Source organism: Hyperolius riggenbachi, chromosome 5 (assembly GCF_040937935.1).
Source record: "Hyperolius riggenbachi isolate aHypRig1 chromosome 5, aHypRig1.pri, whole genome shotgun sequence".
NCBI lineage: Eukaryota > Metazoa > Chordata > Amphibia > Anura > Hyperoliidae > Hyperolius > Hyperolius riggenbachi.
Window position 1 is genome coordinate 321,558,843 of NC_090650.1, and position 18,112 is coordinate 321,576,954.

An 18,112-nucleotide genomic window follows, 5' to 3' on the forward strand; every position below is an offset into this window, starting at 1 on the left:
GCCCTTCTTTTGGGTGGAATAATAATTATGTAAGTAAGCATCTATGCGGTCCGTGTCATCTATTGTATTAACTGAGTTACTGGTGGTAAGATAGTGGCTTATGTATGGCTGCCAATTTGTTATGCAAATCTTTTCTTTTGCAGTTCCTGTCCACGATTGGGAGGGAGACAAGTCTCACCAGGGGTGCTGTCCTTCTGACTACTGGAAAAGACGTTACCGTAAGTAAAGTTGTCTTTTTAGAGCCCATACTTCTTCCTCTCCAGCAAACTGTGGGGTCATTTCAATGATTCTGTTTTATATGATCAATGAGTCTTGGACCACTCCCTCATCATGAAAAGAAAACGTTCCTACATTCTACTTAATGTAGAATCTCTGGCACAAACAAATTATCTTTAATATAATCTTTAAATACTTGCATATCCAGCCCTAATTTTAAAAGTTGGGTCAGCAGCCCATTGCCCACAGAAGCAACAATGCCCACACAGATGGGTTACTCCTTGGTGTACAGGCAAGGAGCCACATACAGGTAGGGTGGTACGGAGCAGTGCTTTTCAGCGCTGCTAGATTTGAGCACAGCCGGCGCCTCCATAGACTACAATAGGAATCACTCCTATTGCAGCGCTCAGTGAGTAACGTCGGCTCCGTCAGAAGACGGAGCCGAGGTTGCTTAAAAACATAATAATTCGGCCTCCAGCAACCGCTGGAAGCCGAATTATTTCATTCCCCCACTATCCATGGCGGCCTGGAGGGGGAATAGTAATTAAATCGGCCCGGGCTTGTGCAGAAGCAGGATCAGCTATATACCGCTGTATCCTGCGTCCAAGTCTACCGGCGCCGATTTGAAATGTACTCGGGTGGTACATGAAACACATTATGCATAAGAATATTACTAAGAGTAGGTGCCTAATAAAAACATCTGAGTATTCAACCTTCCTAACAAGCAACAAATCATAGCTGAGAATGTAGCTGTTCTTTGATATACTATCCCTGATAATACTGGAAACTGAAGAGAACGCAAAGGAAAACCTATCTTGTTTGCAGAGTTCTTTACACACGAGTGACTATGGGTGACTTTGGCCTCAATTCACTAAGATCATGCTAGAGATAATAAGGCAAGAGAAAACTTACCTCCACAAGTGAGAGTTATCTTACCTCTTCATTCCTTAAGTTACCTCTCCTGTAGTTAATTTACCTCCTCTGTAGTTATTTTCACATGCAGCTAATTAACAGCCTGTCTTTAACTCTGAAGTTATTTTAAGGATTGGAGAGTTAATTTAAAGACAGAAGAGTTAACTTTAGGCTTGCCTGAGGTAAAATGTTTCCTGAATACTACATGCCTTATCACCATGGTAACAACTCTAGAAGAGTTATTAAAGACAGGAGATAAGTTTAGTGAATTGAGGCCATAATCTAGAAGCGACTACCAATTGGATAGGATTATGTCACCTGCTGAGCAAATATATCCTCAGTGCTCCCACCACAAGCATTACATTGCAGGTGGAGGAAGTACTCGAAATCCAGCAGTCTTCACATTGCCCCATTGCTATTCACACTATAATAGTATAAAAAATACACTATAATCTAAAAAATAAAACCTAGCTTAGTTTCACTGATATTGTGTAAACATAAGAGTGCTTCTAACAGTGCTGCTTTTTTATTCGCAATTCTGCATATACAAATGTAGGAAAATGTAACCGCGTGTGTTTCCTTCCCTTTTGTAAACAGTTTTTCCAGAAATGTGGTGTTCCAGAAACGCCTAATGAAAGAGAACTCTTCAATATTGTCTCTGACTTGAATATTACCTCTGATAACCAAGTGGATTTTCTGGCAGAGGTAAGCAGTTATGACATATTGTCCGTCTAAACACCCAATGAAATGGTTTAAATATCTACATAAATTAGCAACCTTGGAAAAAGATGCATCTATCAGGTTCAGATCCTAAAGCTCCAGCAATTTTTTTTTTTTTTTTTTTTTTTTTTTTTTTAGCAAGAATGGGATTCATGCCTAATTTGTGAGTGTTAATGTAAAAGCACAGCAAGTCTGAAAGCAATGTTTTCTATGAATTTATTTGTATTCTAATCTTATGTTTTCTGTAAACCTTGTCTTATTTACCTCTTCCTGCCCATGTATGATTGATTCTTGCAGTCAGAAATTCAGGGAAATAAACTGATCGCTATAGCAACCTGTAAACCATATAACACGCAAGTAATCCCATGTAACTTGAGGACTGACACCAGCATAAAAGATTACTCATGAACACCCTAGTTTATAAATTGCTATGGCAACTATTCGCAGATCCCTTTTTATAAAGGAACATAGGCTACAGGGGGTTACTGAAACATAATAGTAAATTGACTATCCAGAATTTTATCGGTTTGATTACTTTTAGGAGAAATGCGAATACAGTGAATTTTCTTGTTCACATGATTTATACTTTTATCATAGTGTGAAATGGTGTACTGGGGTATTTTAACTAATCTTAATGTTAATGCGTGCAGACCAGATAAGTGACTCTCACTGTAGACTCATTAACACTGGCGCCTGGATCTATGCCTCTAAACATCCATGTATGGAAACCAAAGTGAGAATTTTCAACAAATTTTAAAGGGGATCTGAAGTGAGAGGTGTATATGGAGGCTTTCATATTTATTTTCAAACAATACCAGTTGCTTGGCTGTCCTGCTAATCCAACCCTAAGTAAGCATGCAGATCAGCTCTTACTGACAAGATTAGCCAATATGCTTGTTTCACATGTAAGTCACACTAATGCAGCCAAAGAGGTCAGCGGGACTGCCAGGCAACTGGTATTGTTTAAAGAGAATCTGTAATTAAAAGCGCATAGACGAAGCCCGAGGGGGAAGATGCTTCTGCGTTGGATCCCAGAGGTAAAAATTGTAATCTGCTGCGGATCGATGTAGCCAGTGCTGGACCGGGGATGCACAGGATGACCGATATTACAGATTCTCTTTAAATGGTAATAAATATGGCAGCCTCCATATACCTCTCGCTTCAGGTTCCCTTTTAGGGTGTTTTATGCTTCAATGTATAACTGTAGCTGTGCACATAATATTGTTACTGCTTTGACATTGAACAATTCTATTGGCTGTCCACATTCAGAGATCTGAGTGTCTCTGAGATTGCCAAGATGTCTTCTGAGCCTCTGAAACATTGCATTTGTTTGTGTTTTTTTATATTACTGATGACATTAAATAATCAGTCATGAAAACCATTTAGTAAATGGTCCCAGTTTAATCTACGGATGTTTTAAAGTTGCTTTCTTTTCTGTCCCTCAGATTGAAGCGCTGGAGAAGATTAATGAAGCTCATGTTCAGAATCATTCAAAGAAGGTGGCCACCTTCCAGAGGGATGACGATGGACCCCCCAGACTATACGATGAATAACACTGATGCATTTCTTGTGCTGAGCACTACACAAGAAAGAAAACCAAGGCAAAGCTTGGTTGCTGTCCTGTGACAGCCTTGACCCAGTGGATCACCTCCCTGCCTAATGCAGGATGGAAACACTGGTACAGATCACCACTCACCCTAGAGAACACTATTCCATATAAAGTGCTCTCTCTGGTCACAACCTGGAAACACGGGTTCAATGGCACCAGAAGTGCTGACTTTGCAGTGTGAGTTTTTACATTTTTGAAAAGGTGGTTTAACTCATTTGCTTCTCACTTAGACTATATTTGGCCTTTGAAGCAGAAGGGTTGAATTGAGCGCTGTGTGTTTAGGGTGACTGGTAGCGGAAACAAAAACAAAAAAAAATCTGGTGTGATTGTGAACTAATTTTACCATGGGGGTGAGAAAGATGGAACATCTTTTACTCTGCAGTTTGGCAACAAGCAAATGTGTTCTTTGGTACTCCCTGACATGACATTTTGCTGGCCACAATTGAAGGACTTGAGTGCAACATTAGCAGCTAAATAGTTTTCTCGTAAATAGCTTCATGAAATAATCTAAAAATACAAAATGTTATGGAGAATAAAGCTGACACATGATCTGCTGACCTTGTCCTGTTCACCATGTATTTTCCTGTCTTGCTGTTAGGTAAATGATTGTTACAGGCATAGTAATGTGCTTTCTGCTATAATTGTTACAGGCATAGTAATGTGCTTTCTGCTACAGTTAACTGCTTACATGTTATCGGTTTTGCCTATTATGTACTTCTTAATAGTAAATAATCAATGAATATGGATTGCTTGAAATCTGTAGTACTCTAATAAATCTGAAATAAAGACTCACAGCGTGACTTTGATTATCTTGTGTATTGCTTTATAAAGCACCAACATATTCCTTTGCACTGTACAAACTGAGAAACTAGCATGGGGTACATAATAATACAATCAGAATAAATTGTCTAATCCCTCAACTGCATTCAATGTTAAGGTGTCAACCAGGCCGCACCTGGGCCCAGAAAAGGTGCAGAGGAAATCAGTAGAAGTAGAAAATGACAGGGTCTCAACTTGACTTTGAAGGCTATAAAAGCTCAATTATTTATTGTATAAAGCATTGATGTTTTATAGCCTTCAAAGCCAAGTTGAGACCCTGTCATTGTCTACTTGTAGATGACCGTTATTTAGCAGTTAGGTGACCAGTAGGCTGAAGGCAGCCTTGCATGAGCTCACTTGCTCCCACCTAATGGCCACTTGACACCTAACTGCTAAAAATAGTACACAGTACAACTGTCAGCTGAAGCAAAACAATGTATGTTATTAAAGTGAACCCAAGGTGAGAATAATATGGAGGCTGCCATATTTATTTCCTTTTAAGCAATACCAGTTGCCTGGCTGCCTTCCTGGTCCCCTGCCTCTAATATTTTCAACCATAGACCCTGAACAAGTATCCTGCAGCTCAGGGGTTTCTGACAATATTGTCAGAACTGACCAGATTAGCTGCATGCTTGTTTCTGGTGTAATTCAGTTCACTACTGCAGCCAAATAGATCAGGACTGCCAGGCAACTAGTATTGTTTAAAAGGAAAATATGGCAGCCTCCATATCACTCTCACCTTGGGCTCACTTTAAAGGGAACCTGAAGCGAGGACAATTATTTAAAAAAACACATGAAGTAGCTAAAAATGAATATTACATACTAACCTCACAGTCCGTTCCTCTCAGAAGCTCACCATTTTTTTTTCTTACAGTGATCCCTTCCAGTTCTGACAATATTTTTGTCAGAACTGAAATATACCAATTGCTGTCAGTTCTATATCAGCAGCTGTCAGTTACAACTGAATGTGCAAGGTAATGTCCATGTTTCCCTATGGCTCAAGTGGGCAATGTTACAGTTTCAAAGTGTGCTGACCAGGAAGCTGTTATGGGATAATGGCCATTTTTAAAATGGAGGACAGAGAATTACATTGATCACAGTGGACAAATGGGACGCAGGAGAGGAGAAAGAGATTGAGTAGACTACACAGGAGGTAAGTATGACCTGTGTATGGTTATTTTGACTTTTTTATTTTCAGTTCAGGTTCTCTTTAAATGGTGAACATGTACATGACAGTTGCTGGTTACTGTTTACTGGCTTCTGTTTTACGTCAGCTGACAGTTGTACTAGTGACTATTTTTAGCAGTCAGTTGGTTAGTAGGCTGGAGCAAGGGAGCTCATGCTAGGCTCCAGCCTACTGGCCACTTTACACCTAACTGCTAAAAATAGTAACCAGTACAGCTATCATCTCACATTTACCATATCCTGAATACAGTGCTTTACTTCAAGAAAACCTGAACTGAAAATTAAAAGTCAAAATAAACATACACAAGTCACACTTACCTCCCGTGTAGTCTACTCCTTAATCTTTCTCCTCTCCCGCGTCCTGTTTGTCCACTGTGATCAAGAGAATTCTCTGTCCTCCATTTTGAAAATGGCCATTACCCCATAGCTTCCTGGTCAGCACACTGTTAAACTGGAACATCGCCCAGTTGAGCCGTAGGGAAACATGGACATTACCAGGCACATCCGTTGTCCACTCAGCTATAACTGACAGCAACTGATATATTTCAGTTCTGACAAAATGTTGTCAGAACTGGAAGGGATCATTGTCAGAAGAAAATGGTGAACTTCTGAGAGGAACTGATGGCAAGGTAACTATTTAATGTTCATTTGAAGAACCTCGTGTTTATTTTAAATAATTTTACTCAGTACAGGTTCCCTTTCAGCTAACATCTGGAAATATGCCTGGGAAGGGGATTAGTTTACTGACAGCTTGCATAACTAAACTTTATTGCTTAGCCATTACATTATATTACTTTTACAAAACTTTGTTTTTTTCTACCTAGATAATTTTATTGGCCAACGCGGTACAGAAAACCGGATAATGTTGGCTGAAATTCTAGCAGTGTATTTAACTAACCTGATATCTCAACATGTAAAACTTTACTTTAAGATTGTTGAGCCTTGTCAATGGCCCGACTAACCTAATTACTATAAAGCTATGCCTTGTGATGCTGCGCTGCTGCCAGAAATGCCTAGCTTTGACAGTTATCCCTTTGTGTACCATCCCGCATAAAGTTTCCTTCTCTGCCTGGGATTGTCGGCATTTGTACATCTCCAACTCTTGCTGAATTTGAATTATGGTTTTCCTAGCTAGGAGGGGAAAAAACATTTATGGCTGGTTCACATGGTGTGCGATTGCGCTCAGTTTGCCAATCGGCAAAGCATTACAGAAATGTCAACCTATGAAAGTGTTCTCACTGCATTTCAAATTTGAGAAAATTGAAAACGTGCTGCCTGTACCTACACTGCAGAGAGCGCTTTTTGTTCCTTTTCCATTCTTAAAGACACGCTTCCATTGACTTGCAGTAAAATCAAAGCAAAATTGCTGCAATTTTAATGCAAATCAATGGGAGCATGTTTCTAAAAGTGAAAATGGATTGAAAAGTGCTCTGCAGTGTGTGTGCAAAAACGCACTTTCAAAATGCTCTGCAAAATCGCAATCCGTAAGCACTTAGGCTGCTTCACAGTGAGACGTTACAGGCGCACGTTAGAGCGGCATGTAACACACCCCACCGCACAGCAATGAAAAATCAATGGGCTGTTCACAGTGCCCACGTTGCGTTACACAGTAACGCTGCACGTTTGTTTGAAGTGCAGCATACTGTGCGTTGTTTGCACATGCTCCGTATGTTTTTTTATTTCAGGGGCGGAGCCCCGCTCACGTGGTCTCCACAGCGCCTCCGACAGAGCAGGCGCACCAAGAGCTGCTTGTAACGCGGCTCTTGGTAGCGTCCTGCTCCACCACCAGACCTTGCGTTAGGGGCATGTTATGTGCCCTATAACGTCCCCTAAACGTAACGTCTTGGTGAGAAAGCAGCCTTAGCTGTTGCATTTTGTAGTGTAAAATAGGCCTAAAACAGGATGAAAATTGCATCTCTGGTGAAGGGTAGGTTGATGGAATGACTCTTTAGATTCTAATTGGATTAGGAATTCTTCCTGCAGCTCCATCCAACTTGGGCAAGAAGATGTTGTTCTCCGACTTTTTGCAGTTGCTGTAATATTTTGCAATAGAATAGGTCTTATTAAACGTCTCACTAGCTTTAAGCATAATTATTCTCAGCTATACCTGCCCTGCTCAATGCAGTTCATTTATTATGGAGCTTAAAGAGGAACTGCAGTGATAACATGTTAATTTTTACAATAATTAATTTATAAATGATTTAGTCTGTGTTTGCCCATTGTAAAATCTATTTACATTCTGACATTTATCACAGGGCGATAGTTTTACTGCTGGCAGCTGATGTCAGTGAAAGTAGCTGCTGCTTGCTTTTTTGGCAGTGGGAACAGCTGTTATTTCCCACAATGCAACAAGTCTCCCCCAGTGTGCTGACATCACACTGTGGGAGGGGTTTCACCACAGTATCAGCCAAACAGAGGCCCCTGATGATCCATTTGAGAAAAGAAAAAGATTTCTCATGGGAAAGGGGGTATCAGCTACTGATTGGGATGAAGTTCAGTCCTTGGTTACGGTTTCTCTTTAAACTTATACAGGTAGCAACAGCTGCCTTAAAGGGATATGGAGGAGGCCATATTTAATTTAAAAAAAAATGCAGTTTGCCTGGCTGTCCTGCTGTTCCTTTGTCTCTAATACTTGTAGCTATAGACCCTGAATAAGCATGCAGATGTTTGACTGGATTTGCCACGTTTTTATCAGGTGTGTGATTCAAACACTACTGCAGCCAAAGATATCAGCAGGACATCAAGCAACTGGTATTGTTTAAAAGGAAATAAATATGGCAGCCTCTCACTTCAGGTTCCCTTTGACTGTCCTGATTATCTCCTCTCATACCTCTTATATTTTCAGCCATAGACCCTGAGCAAGCATGCAGCAGATCTGATGTTTCTGACAATATTGGCCACATGCTGGTTTCTGGTGTACTTGACACTTCTGCATCCAAATAGATCAGCAGGGCTGCCAGTTAACTGGTATGGTTTAAAAGGAAACAAATCTGGCAGCCTCTATTAGGCCCAGTGCACACCAAAACCGCTAGCAGATCCGCAATACGCTAGCGGTTTTGGGAGCTGATTTCAGAGCGATTCTAGGTATGTTTAGAGAGGTTTTCTAAACATACCTAGCGGTTTTGCGTGCGTTTTTGTGTAGCAGATTACACATATTGTTACAGTAAAAGCTGTTACAGAACAGCTACTGTAACAAAAATGCCTGGCAAACCGCTCTGAACTAGCGTTTTTCAGAGCGGTTTGCGGTTTTCCTATACTTTACATTGAGGACGAAACGCTTCCGAAAACCGCAAACGCGTAGCAGGAGGCGCGTTTGCGGCTTGGCAAAAAGCGCAAACCGCCGGTGTGCACCATCCCATTGCAATACATTAGACAAGCGTTTTTAGAGGCGGATGCGGCCGGCGGATCGCTCCAAAAACCGCTCGGTGTGCACTGGGCCTTACTCTCACCTCAGGTTCACTTTAAAAGTAAATAAATATGGCAGCTTCCATATCCCTCTCACCTTGGGTTCCCTTTAACTGTTTATTTCAAATCCAACCTGAAAATCAATGACTATTACTGGAAAAATGTTATACAAAGATTAATTAAATTAATTTAGTGTTGTCAATCATTTGTAATGTCAGTTTTGTATTTTTTTTTTTTTTTTTAATGTATTTGAAACTTAGAGTACCCCTCAACTGGGGGAAAATGTATTAAATGGAGCCCATAGTGGGATAGATTTACCTTTTTAGAATTATCCTGGCACTGCACGTCATCCCCTGTCCTCGTAGCTTCTGCATCTCCTGGAAGTTCCTTCACGTGGCGCAGAGCTAGTCTGAAGTGTGCAGACACAAGTTTTGAGTTGCGCAGTAAAAGAAAGCGCTTGTAAATGAGCCATTGCTCTGTGCTTGTGCATTTTGGAACTTGCACAGTTCCGATTTTCACACTGTCGCTTGGGGGAGTATTCTGTTTTTCATATTTGGCTTAAAGGAAACCAGAGCTGAACTAAAATAAAAGTTTTATACATACCTGCGGCTTCCTCCAGCCCCATCCGCATGGATCGCTCCCACGCTGCCGTCCTCAGCCTTCTCCTGCGCCGGTTTAATGTCAGAATGGGCAGCCCGGAAGCTCCCTTCCTCACTGAGTATCACGCATGCTCAGTGGGAAGTTAGACATTATTTTCCTGAAATATCTCCACTTCCGCACCTCCTACACTCCTGAAATTTTCAGGGTAGGAAGGGGAGCCCTCGATCTAGCTCTGTGCCGAAATGCAGCCCCCGAGCTCCGCTGGTTCCCGAGACTGATTACAGCAAACTTATCTCGGGAATCGGCGAAGCTCAGGAGCTGCAATTCGGCACAGAGCTAGATCGGGGGCTCAACTCCCTACCCTGAAAATTTCGGGAGTGTACGTGCTGCGGAAGCGGAGATATTTAGGATGTTTTGCGTGGCTGCACAATTTAATGGGGCGCAGGCTCCTACTGCGCATGCGGGGCTGCCCAAACTGTCACTACATCGGTACTGGGTCACGTAACTTCAGCCAGTCTGCGCAAATGAAGTGCGCCCTCTACATATCTCTCCGGCAACTACATTCTAGTAAATGTAATATGGTTTTATGATTAAAAATAAAAAAGGTTAATAAATGATAGCGCGCTCCTTGTTCTTAGAGCACCATCACTGGCCCACAGTATTGGAGCTGACTTGTTGCTACCTCAGAAGTTTATCCTGTTGGTCTGTGCGCTGTAGCGCAAGTATCGTACTGTATTGTGAAGGGAACTATAATAAGGGTAAGTGTCGTAAAGGGGCACTACAGCAAAAAATTTTAAATATGTGTAAACAGACAAATAAGAAGTATGTTTTTTCCAGAGTAAAATGAGCCATAAATTACTTTTCTCCTATGTTGCTGTCGCTTACAGTAGGCAGTAGAAATCTGACTTAAGTGACAGGTTTTGGACTAGTCTATCTCTTCAGAGGGGATTCTCAGCAAGGCTTTTATTCTTTATAAAGATATTCCCTAAAAAGGATTTATACAAAGATGCTGGCCGGCTTCCCTACTCGCCACACAGTCTTTTGGCAGTTGGACAAAGCAACTGCCATTCACTAAGTGCTTTTGAAAATAAATATATCCCTGAGAATCCCCTATAAAGAGCTATCTCTTTATAGGGGATTGCGTTCAAAATGACAGTGTGAACATATCCTATGAATAATATGGGGGGGGAGGAGGGCTCGCTATGTGTATGACCCTGACGATACTCTCTGCCATAGGGTCTAGTCCAAAACATGTCACTTATGTTAGATTTCTACTGCCTACTGTAAGTGACAGCAACATAGTAGAAAATTAATTTATGGCTCATTTTACTCTGGGAAAAAATGTACTTCTTATTTGTATATGTTTGTACATATTTTCAATTTTACAGTTTTTCGCTGTAGTGCCCCTTTAAAGAGACACTGAAGCGAAAAAAAATATATGATATAATTAATTGGTTGTGTACTATGAATAATTACTAGAAGATTAGCAGCAAAGAAAATATTCTCATACTTTTATTTTCAGATATATAGTGTTTTTTCTAACATTGCATCACTCTATAATATGTGCAGATTACACAACACTCAGCATTCAAAATTAGTCTTTCAGAGCAGTCTGTGAAGTAATGAACTCTCCTCTAGCAGAGGAAAAGTAAACAGTTCAATTACAGTTGAGATAATAAAAGTCAGATAACAGCCCTCTCCACGACTAAGTTAGTCGGAGAGCTTAATAGCTTTTTTGCATAGAGATAACAACTGGAGTTTCTCAACTCTTCCTGTACTGGAAACAATTAGACTGATGTATCTGATCTTAATGTTTTTTTTTCTTAGCTGTACTACACATACAGATCATAATATCATCAATTTTTTTCGCTTCAGTGTCTCTTTAAGGAGCACTACTATAGGGAAACACTAATTGGGCACTATAGTTACGAAGGAACTATGACAAGAAGCACTATAATGGAGGGCATGAAATGGTCTGGGCACACTGTAAAGAATGAACATGGAATGGGGCTTAACAGCGGTGTTTGCTAAAAAAAATTTGTGCAGAAAAGACCATACCACCTGCAAAAGAATCCCTTTCCTCTATAATATACTACTTATATGCCAGAACTCCCTAAAGATCCTAGAATGATTTGGTGGGTTCCTCCAGATTAAAAAAGTTGAGAAAAGCTGCAATCCTGCAGAATAGGTCTTGGTTCACATTGAGCTGTAGTTAAAACGGCCCATTTGGCGTGGAGCAGACAAGGCAGTGCCCGCTCCAATTAATTTTCACATCCAGAGCTTCCATTACAGGTTTCCATGAGAAACACAACTGCCATGCTGAACAATTGTGCAGGTTGTTTACATTGCAATCTGATTGCGTTCAGATTGACAGTGTGAACATATCCTATGAATAATATGGGGGGGGGGGGGGAGGGCTCGCTATGTGTATGACCCTGACGACACTCTCTGCCATAGGGTCATATGAATGACGTTTTCTTTGTTGTGATGTGATGGGGCGGAGCATCGCGCTGCAACACTATGGCTATGTGTGAAACCAGCCTGAAGGTTTCCATGCTCAGAGCTTGAAGGACTGGCTGTGGGAGAGTGATCCAAAGGAGAGGAGTCGCCTGTGAGAAGTCCTGGATGCAGGAGTGAGAGGAGGTGATTAAGCAGTCCTGGATGGGGGAGTGAGAAGAGGTCCCCCAATCTAGTGCATCCCTACTCCCTCCCTTTAGATTGTAAGTCTTTGGCAGGGTTCTCCTCCTGTGTGTATCCTACTTGTCCATACTCCCATCCCAATAACTGACTTGAATTAGTTGGTTTCAAATACCATGACTCCATTGTCTGCATGAACATCACCTCACACTCATGCCATCCTCCTGTACTTTGTGATATTGTATTCTGGTTTTGACCCAGTGCTGTTTGGCATCCCATGCTTATTGATCACTGTAACCCTATTTATTGTCCAGCGCTGCGTAATATGTTGGCACTTTATATCAAATCTGAAGACATAACACCAACTGTTTTGTATGGCTCTGATCCAGTTCTGTACCATGCCTTGAAGGGATTCTGAAGCTAATAAAAAAACCAGATACTCCCTTAAAGTGGACCCAAATTAAAAATACAAGATTTCAGAAATAAAATAGATTTTCTAAATTATAATAATAAATAGCAGCCCTTTTTCAGCTGCATGATGACAAATATAAAATATTTTACATTTATTGGAGGAACCCCTCCCTTCCTTTCAAATTGCCGGGATTTTTCCGGCAAACTGGTGGAGTAGATGGTGTCCGGCAATGGAGGAATTGCTAATGGCTGCCCCCAGTATAACCCTAGCTATGAAAAGAGAAGGGTGAAAAGCATGCACTGAAATGATCATAGGTTTGAAGGAGTGTTTATTTATCTTTGTATGTGTCAGAGTGGTGCAACTAAATATTTTTAATTAAAAAAATGTTTGGTTTGGGTCCGCTTTAAGGAGAGTGAGGGCTCTGGGACCTATAGAGCCTTCTCGTTCTCCTCACAGTCCCCACGTTCCAGCGCTGGATCCCCCTTTAGCAGTCTCCGACCACCTCTGCCCGAGGCTTTGGAAGTCTTCAGGAGCCCGAGTGCTCCCGAAGACAGGCCACTCCGTACTGCGCATTAGTGAGCACGCTGTCTTGCGCATGCGCAGTATGGAGCCGCCAGTCTTTGTAGGTACTCAAGCTCCTGAAGACTTTCGAAGCCTTCCGCAGCGGGAGATTTGAACCGGGGATCCAGGGCTGGAACGTGGGGACCATGAGAGCAGTGGCGGCGCCACGCTGGGGCTTACCCAGGCTTCAGCCCCAGCTGGCGACTCATTAGCCCCCCTAAAAGCCCCCCCGCTGAGTCCGACCCGACAGTGACGACGAGCCTGGCTGGGAGTCTGAATGGGTGGAGCCGAGGAGGGCTTGGGCTGGAGCTGACTGACTGTCACGCACCTCACCACACCACCCACCACCAGCGATCAGTCACCGCCGCCCCGCCCAGTCCCGGGTGCTGCTGCTAGTACGCGCTATGCGTATGTCACGTGACGTCACGGCGGCGGCATGCCGGCATCACGTGACGTGCAGCGTGCACTCCTCCTCGCCCGCCGTAATTTCGCCGCTGCACCCGCCCCGCATAGCCAGCCCAGCACGTGACTCGTCGTCACCGCCCGGTCAGTGCGACCCGACCCAGGCAGCCAGTCTCGCAGTGTGTGACCCCCCCAGCCAGCCCAGGCAGGCACGGTGGCACCCCACCCACGGTGACGGTGGTCAGCGGCAGCGCACACAGCCAGGTCCGTCCGGCGACTAGAGGCTACAGTCTGCAGCTCAAGGTGGGTGTCCTGTCCTGCTGACTGTTCACTACTCAATTTTTTTTTTGCACCAGTTTGACCAGGCACTGCAGGCAGCCACCCAGGCCTGAGCTGCCCTCCTGAGCCTAGCACCAGCACGGCCATCGGCCAGGTGGCACCACCACCCACACCAGGCCTGGGGGGCCCCCCACCCACCACCAGCCAGGAGCCAAGCCTTAGCTGCCCTGGGGCTCCCAGCCTCCCACCACCAGCCAGGCCTGATCTGCCCTGGGGCCCCCAGCCTATCTACCACCACCAGCCAGGCCTTAGCTGCCCTGGGACCCCCAGCCTACCACCACACCAGCCAGGCCTTAGCTGCCCTGGGGCCCCCAGCCTACCACCACCAGCCAGGCCTGAGCCCTTCCACCCAGCCCACCACCACCAGCTAGGCCTGAGGTGCCCTGGGGCCCCCAGCCCACTGCCACCGCACCAGCCAGGCCTTAGCTGCCCTGGGGCCCCCAACCTACCTACCACCACCAGCCAGGCCTTAGCTGCCCTGGGGCCCCCAGCCTGCTACCAGCCAGGCCTTAGCTGCCCTGGGGCCCCCAGCCTACCTACCACTACCAGCCAGGCCTTAGCTGCCCTGGGACCCCCAGCCTACCACCACACCAGCCAGGCCTTAGCTGCCCTGGGGCCCCCAGCCTACCACCACCAGCCAGGCCTGAGCCCTTCCACCCAGCCCACCACCACCAGCTAGGCCTGAGGTGCCCTGGGCCCCCCAGCCCACTGCCACCAGCCAGGCCTGAGCTGCCCTAGGGCCCCCAGCCCACCGCCACTAGCCAGGCCTGAGCTGCCCTGGGGCCCCCAGCCTGCTACCAGCCAGGCCTTAGCTGCCCTGGGGCCCCCAGCCTACCTACTACTACCAGCCAGGCCTTAGCTGCCCTGGGACCCCCAGCCTACCACCACACCAGCCAGGCCTTAGCTGCCCTGGGGCCCCCAGCCTACCACCACCAGCCAGGCCTGAGCCCTTCCACCCAGCCCACCACCACCAGCTAGGCCTGAGGTGCCCTGGGGCCCCCAGCCCACTGCCACCAGCCAGGCCTGAGCTGCCCTAGGGCCCCCAGCCCACCGCCACTAGCCAGGCCTGAGCTGCCCTGGGGCCCCCAGCCCACCACCACCAGCCAGGCCCTAGCTGCCCTGGGGCCCCCAGCCCTCCACCACTAGCCAGGCCTGAGCTGCCCTGGGGCCCCCAGCCCACCACCACCAGCCAGGCCTGAGCTGCCCTGGGGCCCCCAGCCCACCACCACCAGCCAGGCCTGAGCTGCCCTGGGGCCCCCAGCCCACCACCGCCTGGCTACATATACTGGGGACAGCTATACACCTGGCTACCTATGCTGGGGACACTGGCTGTCTGTCATTATGTGCATTTACTGGTGAAAAGTTGTCTCTTATGTGCATTTACTGGGGAAATGCTGTCTGTCATTATGTGCATGAACTGGTGAAAAGTTGTCTCTTATGTGCATTTACTGCGGAAATGCTGTCTGTCATTACGTGCATTAACTGGTGAAAAGTTGTCTCTTATGTGCATTTACTGCGGAAATGCAGTCTGTCATTACGTTCATTAACTGGTGAAAAGTTGTCTCTTATGTGCATTTACTGCGGAAATGCAGTCTGTCATTACGTGCATTAACTGGTGAAAATTTGTCTCTTATGTACATTTACTGGGGAAACGCTGTCTGTCATTATGTGCATTTACTGGTGAAAAGTTGTCTCTTATGTGCATTTACTGTGGAAATGCAGTCTGTCATTACGTGCATTAACTGGTGAAAATTTGTCTCTTATGTGCATTTACTGGGGAAACGCTGTCTGTCATTATGTGCATTTACTGTTGAAAAGCTGACTCTTATGTGCATTTACTGGTGAAAGGCTATCTGTCATTATGTGCGTTTACTTCATTTTTTTTTTATGTAACTACGTTAGCTGGTACAACTACATTACAGTTAGCCCCGCCCACATGACGTCATAACCACGCCCAATTTTTCGCCGCGCAATTACCCCCCCCCCCCCCGCCAAGCCCGGCCTGCCAGCCCTTGTGCCCCCTTTGAGCCCCCCCAAAAATCTGAAGCTGGAGCCGCCACTGCATGAGAGGAATGGGAAGGCTCATTAGAACCCAGAGCCTTCACTTTTCTTATGTAAGTATCTGTGGTTTTTTTTTATTTTATTGTTTGTTTTTTTTTGCTTCAGATTCACTAGAACTCATGAGGTGAATTAAAAAATGTTTTAATTCACCTTGTGAGTCCTTTAAAGGAAATTTGTAAGAAAAAAAACCATATCAGGGATACTTACTTTGGGAGGGGGAAGACTCTTGATCCTAATGAAGCATCCCCCGTCCTCCTCTGTCCCGGCGATCCAGTGCTAGAACCCCCCCGAGCGTTGGACAGTAGAGCGGATCCCATTGGGCTCGGCAATGTCCACCGGCGCTCGATCAGAGAGCCACTACTGCGCCTGCGCTGGATTGCGGCAGGTGGATACCTACCGCAATCCAGAGCAATACCTACCGCAATCCAGCACAGGTGCAGTAGAGGCTCTCTGATCGAGCTCCGGCGGACATAGCCGAGCCCGATGGATCCGCTATACTGTGCAGGCACCTCGCTATTTCCGCCGGAAAGCCACTACTGCGCCTGCGCTGGAGCCCGGAAAGTAAATATTGCCGTGCCTGCGCAGTGATTGTTGGGGGAATTTTCGGGGGAGCCAGCACTGGATCCCTGAGGCTACAAAGGATGAGAGAAGCCTCATCTTGAGGCTTTCCCCTCCCAGGGGAAAGTACCACATAGTGGCAGTTTTTTTGTTACAGGTGTACTCTAAAGGACATCCGAGGTGACATAATGAGATAGACATGGGTATGTACTGTGCCAACGACACAAATAACTATTCTGCATTCCTTTTTTTCTTTCTTTGTCTGAAAGAGTTAAAAATCTGGTATTCAAGTGACAGTTTCTGTTTGGGTTTGGACTGGGTTGGACCATAGCATAACCCTTACTGATGAGGTATTATAGCCATAAAACATTTTCCTGACAGTAAATGGCTTCTGAGAGGCAAGCAGGAAAGAGATAAAAAAGGTCAATAGTTCATAGCGTTTAGCTCTGACATACTTCAATGAATGTGTCATTGAGCAGAGACAATGAAACAGTAATAACTTAAAAAAGAGATGAAAATTTAAAGTAAAACAATTGGATGTCTTAAAAAAGTAATTTTTAGGAGAAGGAGGATAGATACAATTGTTTATCTCATCAGTTTATTTTCACCTCGGATGTCCTTTAAAGGAAGCGTCAAGCAATCTATGCTACCCTCAAATCTACTTACCCAGGGCTTCCTCCAATCCCTTGCAGCCGACATGTCTCTAGTCGCAGCTGTCCTCCCAGCCGCCGTCCCGAGGTCCTTGTGAGGTCATCCTCTACTGCGCCTACGCAAGCGCCGCTGTGACTCACTCGCACGTGGGCTGGAGTGTTCTGCACAGGCACAGAACACTCCAGACCAAGTGCGAGTCATTGACAGCGACACTCGCGCATGCGCAGTAGACAATGACCTCGCGAGGTCGGCCTCTGCACTGACTGGGACCCCGAGCGGCGGCTGGGAGTGGAGCTGCGATGAGGAACATGTCGACTGCAAGGGGCTGGAGGAAGCCCCGGCTAAGTAGATCTGGGGGTAGCATAGATTGCCTGACACTTCCTTTAAAAAGAAATATAAAGTTTTGAAAGCTTGCAAAGACAATAGTCTTTAAAGGTATCACCTAAACAAATGTTATGTCTTCGGATTTAGTAAATTACTAAATGACTTCAATACAGAGTACAGTATACAGTATTTCAATAGGTTCGGATGATGTGCATTTGGAATGCATGTTGTGCATTTGGTCAGCAGAGGGAGCTCTAGGTAACGCTGTGCCGGAAGCGTCCAGGCTTTCCCCTAGTACGTACGTACACCCGGCTGTGGATAGAGAGTAGTAGAGTAGTGAGCAGTTCGGTGTATGCTCAGCTGGTTGCTGGCGGTGGCGGACGGGTCTGCTCTGTACAGGCGCAGGGATGGAGGATCACTACCTGGAGCTCAGCGACCGGCCGGTCCAGTTTGAAAAAGCTACTAACGTGAATAGCGTTTTCTTCGATGAGGCCAATAAACAGGTGATAAGCTGTATATATTGTATTTCTATTGATATACTCTCTCTGCTTGCATATAGCAGTCCAATGTCTTACAGCCAATGCATAGCTGGGGATGCGGTGTCCCAGGACAGTAATGAAGTATCACATGACTTTAAAGTCACATGACTGTATAGCTATAACTGGCTGTTTTCTTGTCTTTTGTATTTGTATACATTTTTA

At 45.1% G+C, this 18,112-nt stretch overlaps 2 protein-coding genes across 2 annotated transcripts in view; both read left to right on the forward strand.

The window, feature by feature from the left end:
* The window catches only part of RIOK3 (RIO kinase 3), a 35,009-nt gene extending 30,746 nt beyond the window's left edge, over positions 1-4,263 (forward strand). The window contains exons 12-13 of the mRNA XM_068237259.1: positions 1,726-1,833; positions 3,294-4,263. Coding sequence (XP_068093360.1) covers positions 1,726-1,833; positions 3,294-3,401 — 216 coding nt within the window. The 3' untranslated portion in view covers positions 3,402-4,263. The remainder of the gene's footprint in view (positions 1-1,725; positions 1,834-3,293) is intronic.
* Positions 4,264-17,691: 13,428 nt separating this feature from the next.
* Positions 17,692-18,112, forward strand: part of LOC137518871 (regulator of MON1-CCZ1 complex-like) — a 68,472-nt gene continuing 68,051 nt past the window's right edge. Inside the window, exon 1 of the mRNA XM_068237261.1 lies at positions 17,692-17,914. Within this exon, the coding sequence (XP_068093362.1) occupies positions 17,819-17,914 (96 nt within the window). The 5' untranslated portion in view covers positions 17,692-17,818. The remainder of the gene's footprint in view (positions 17,915-18,112) is intronic.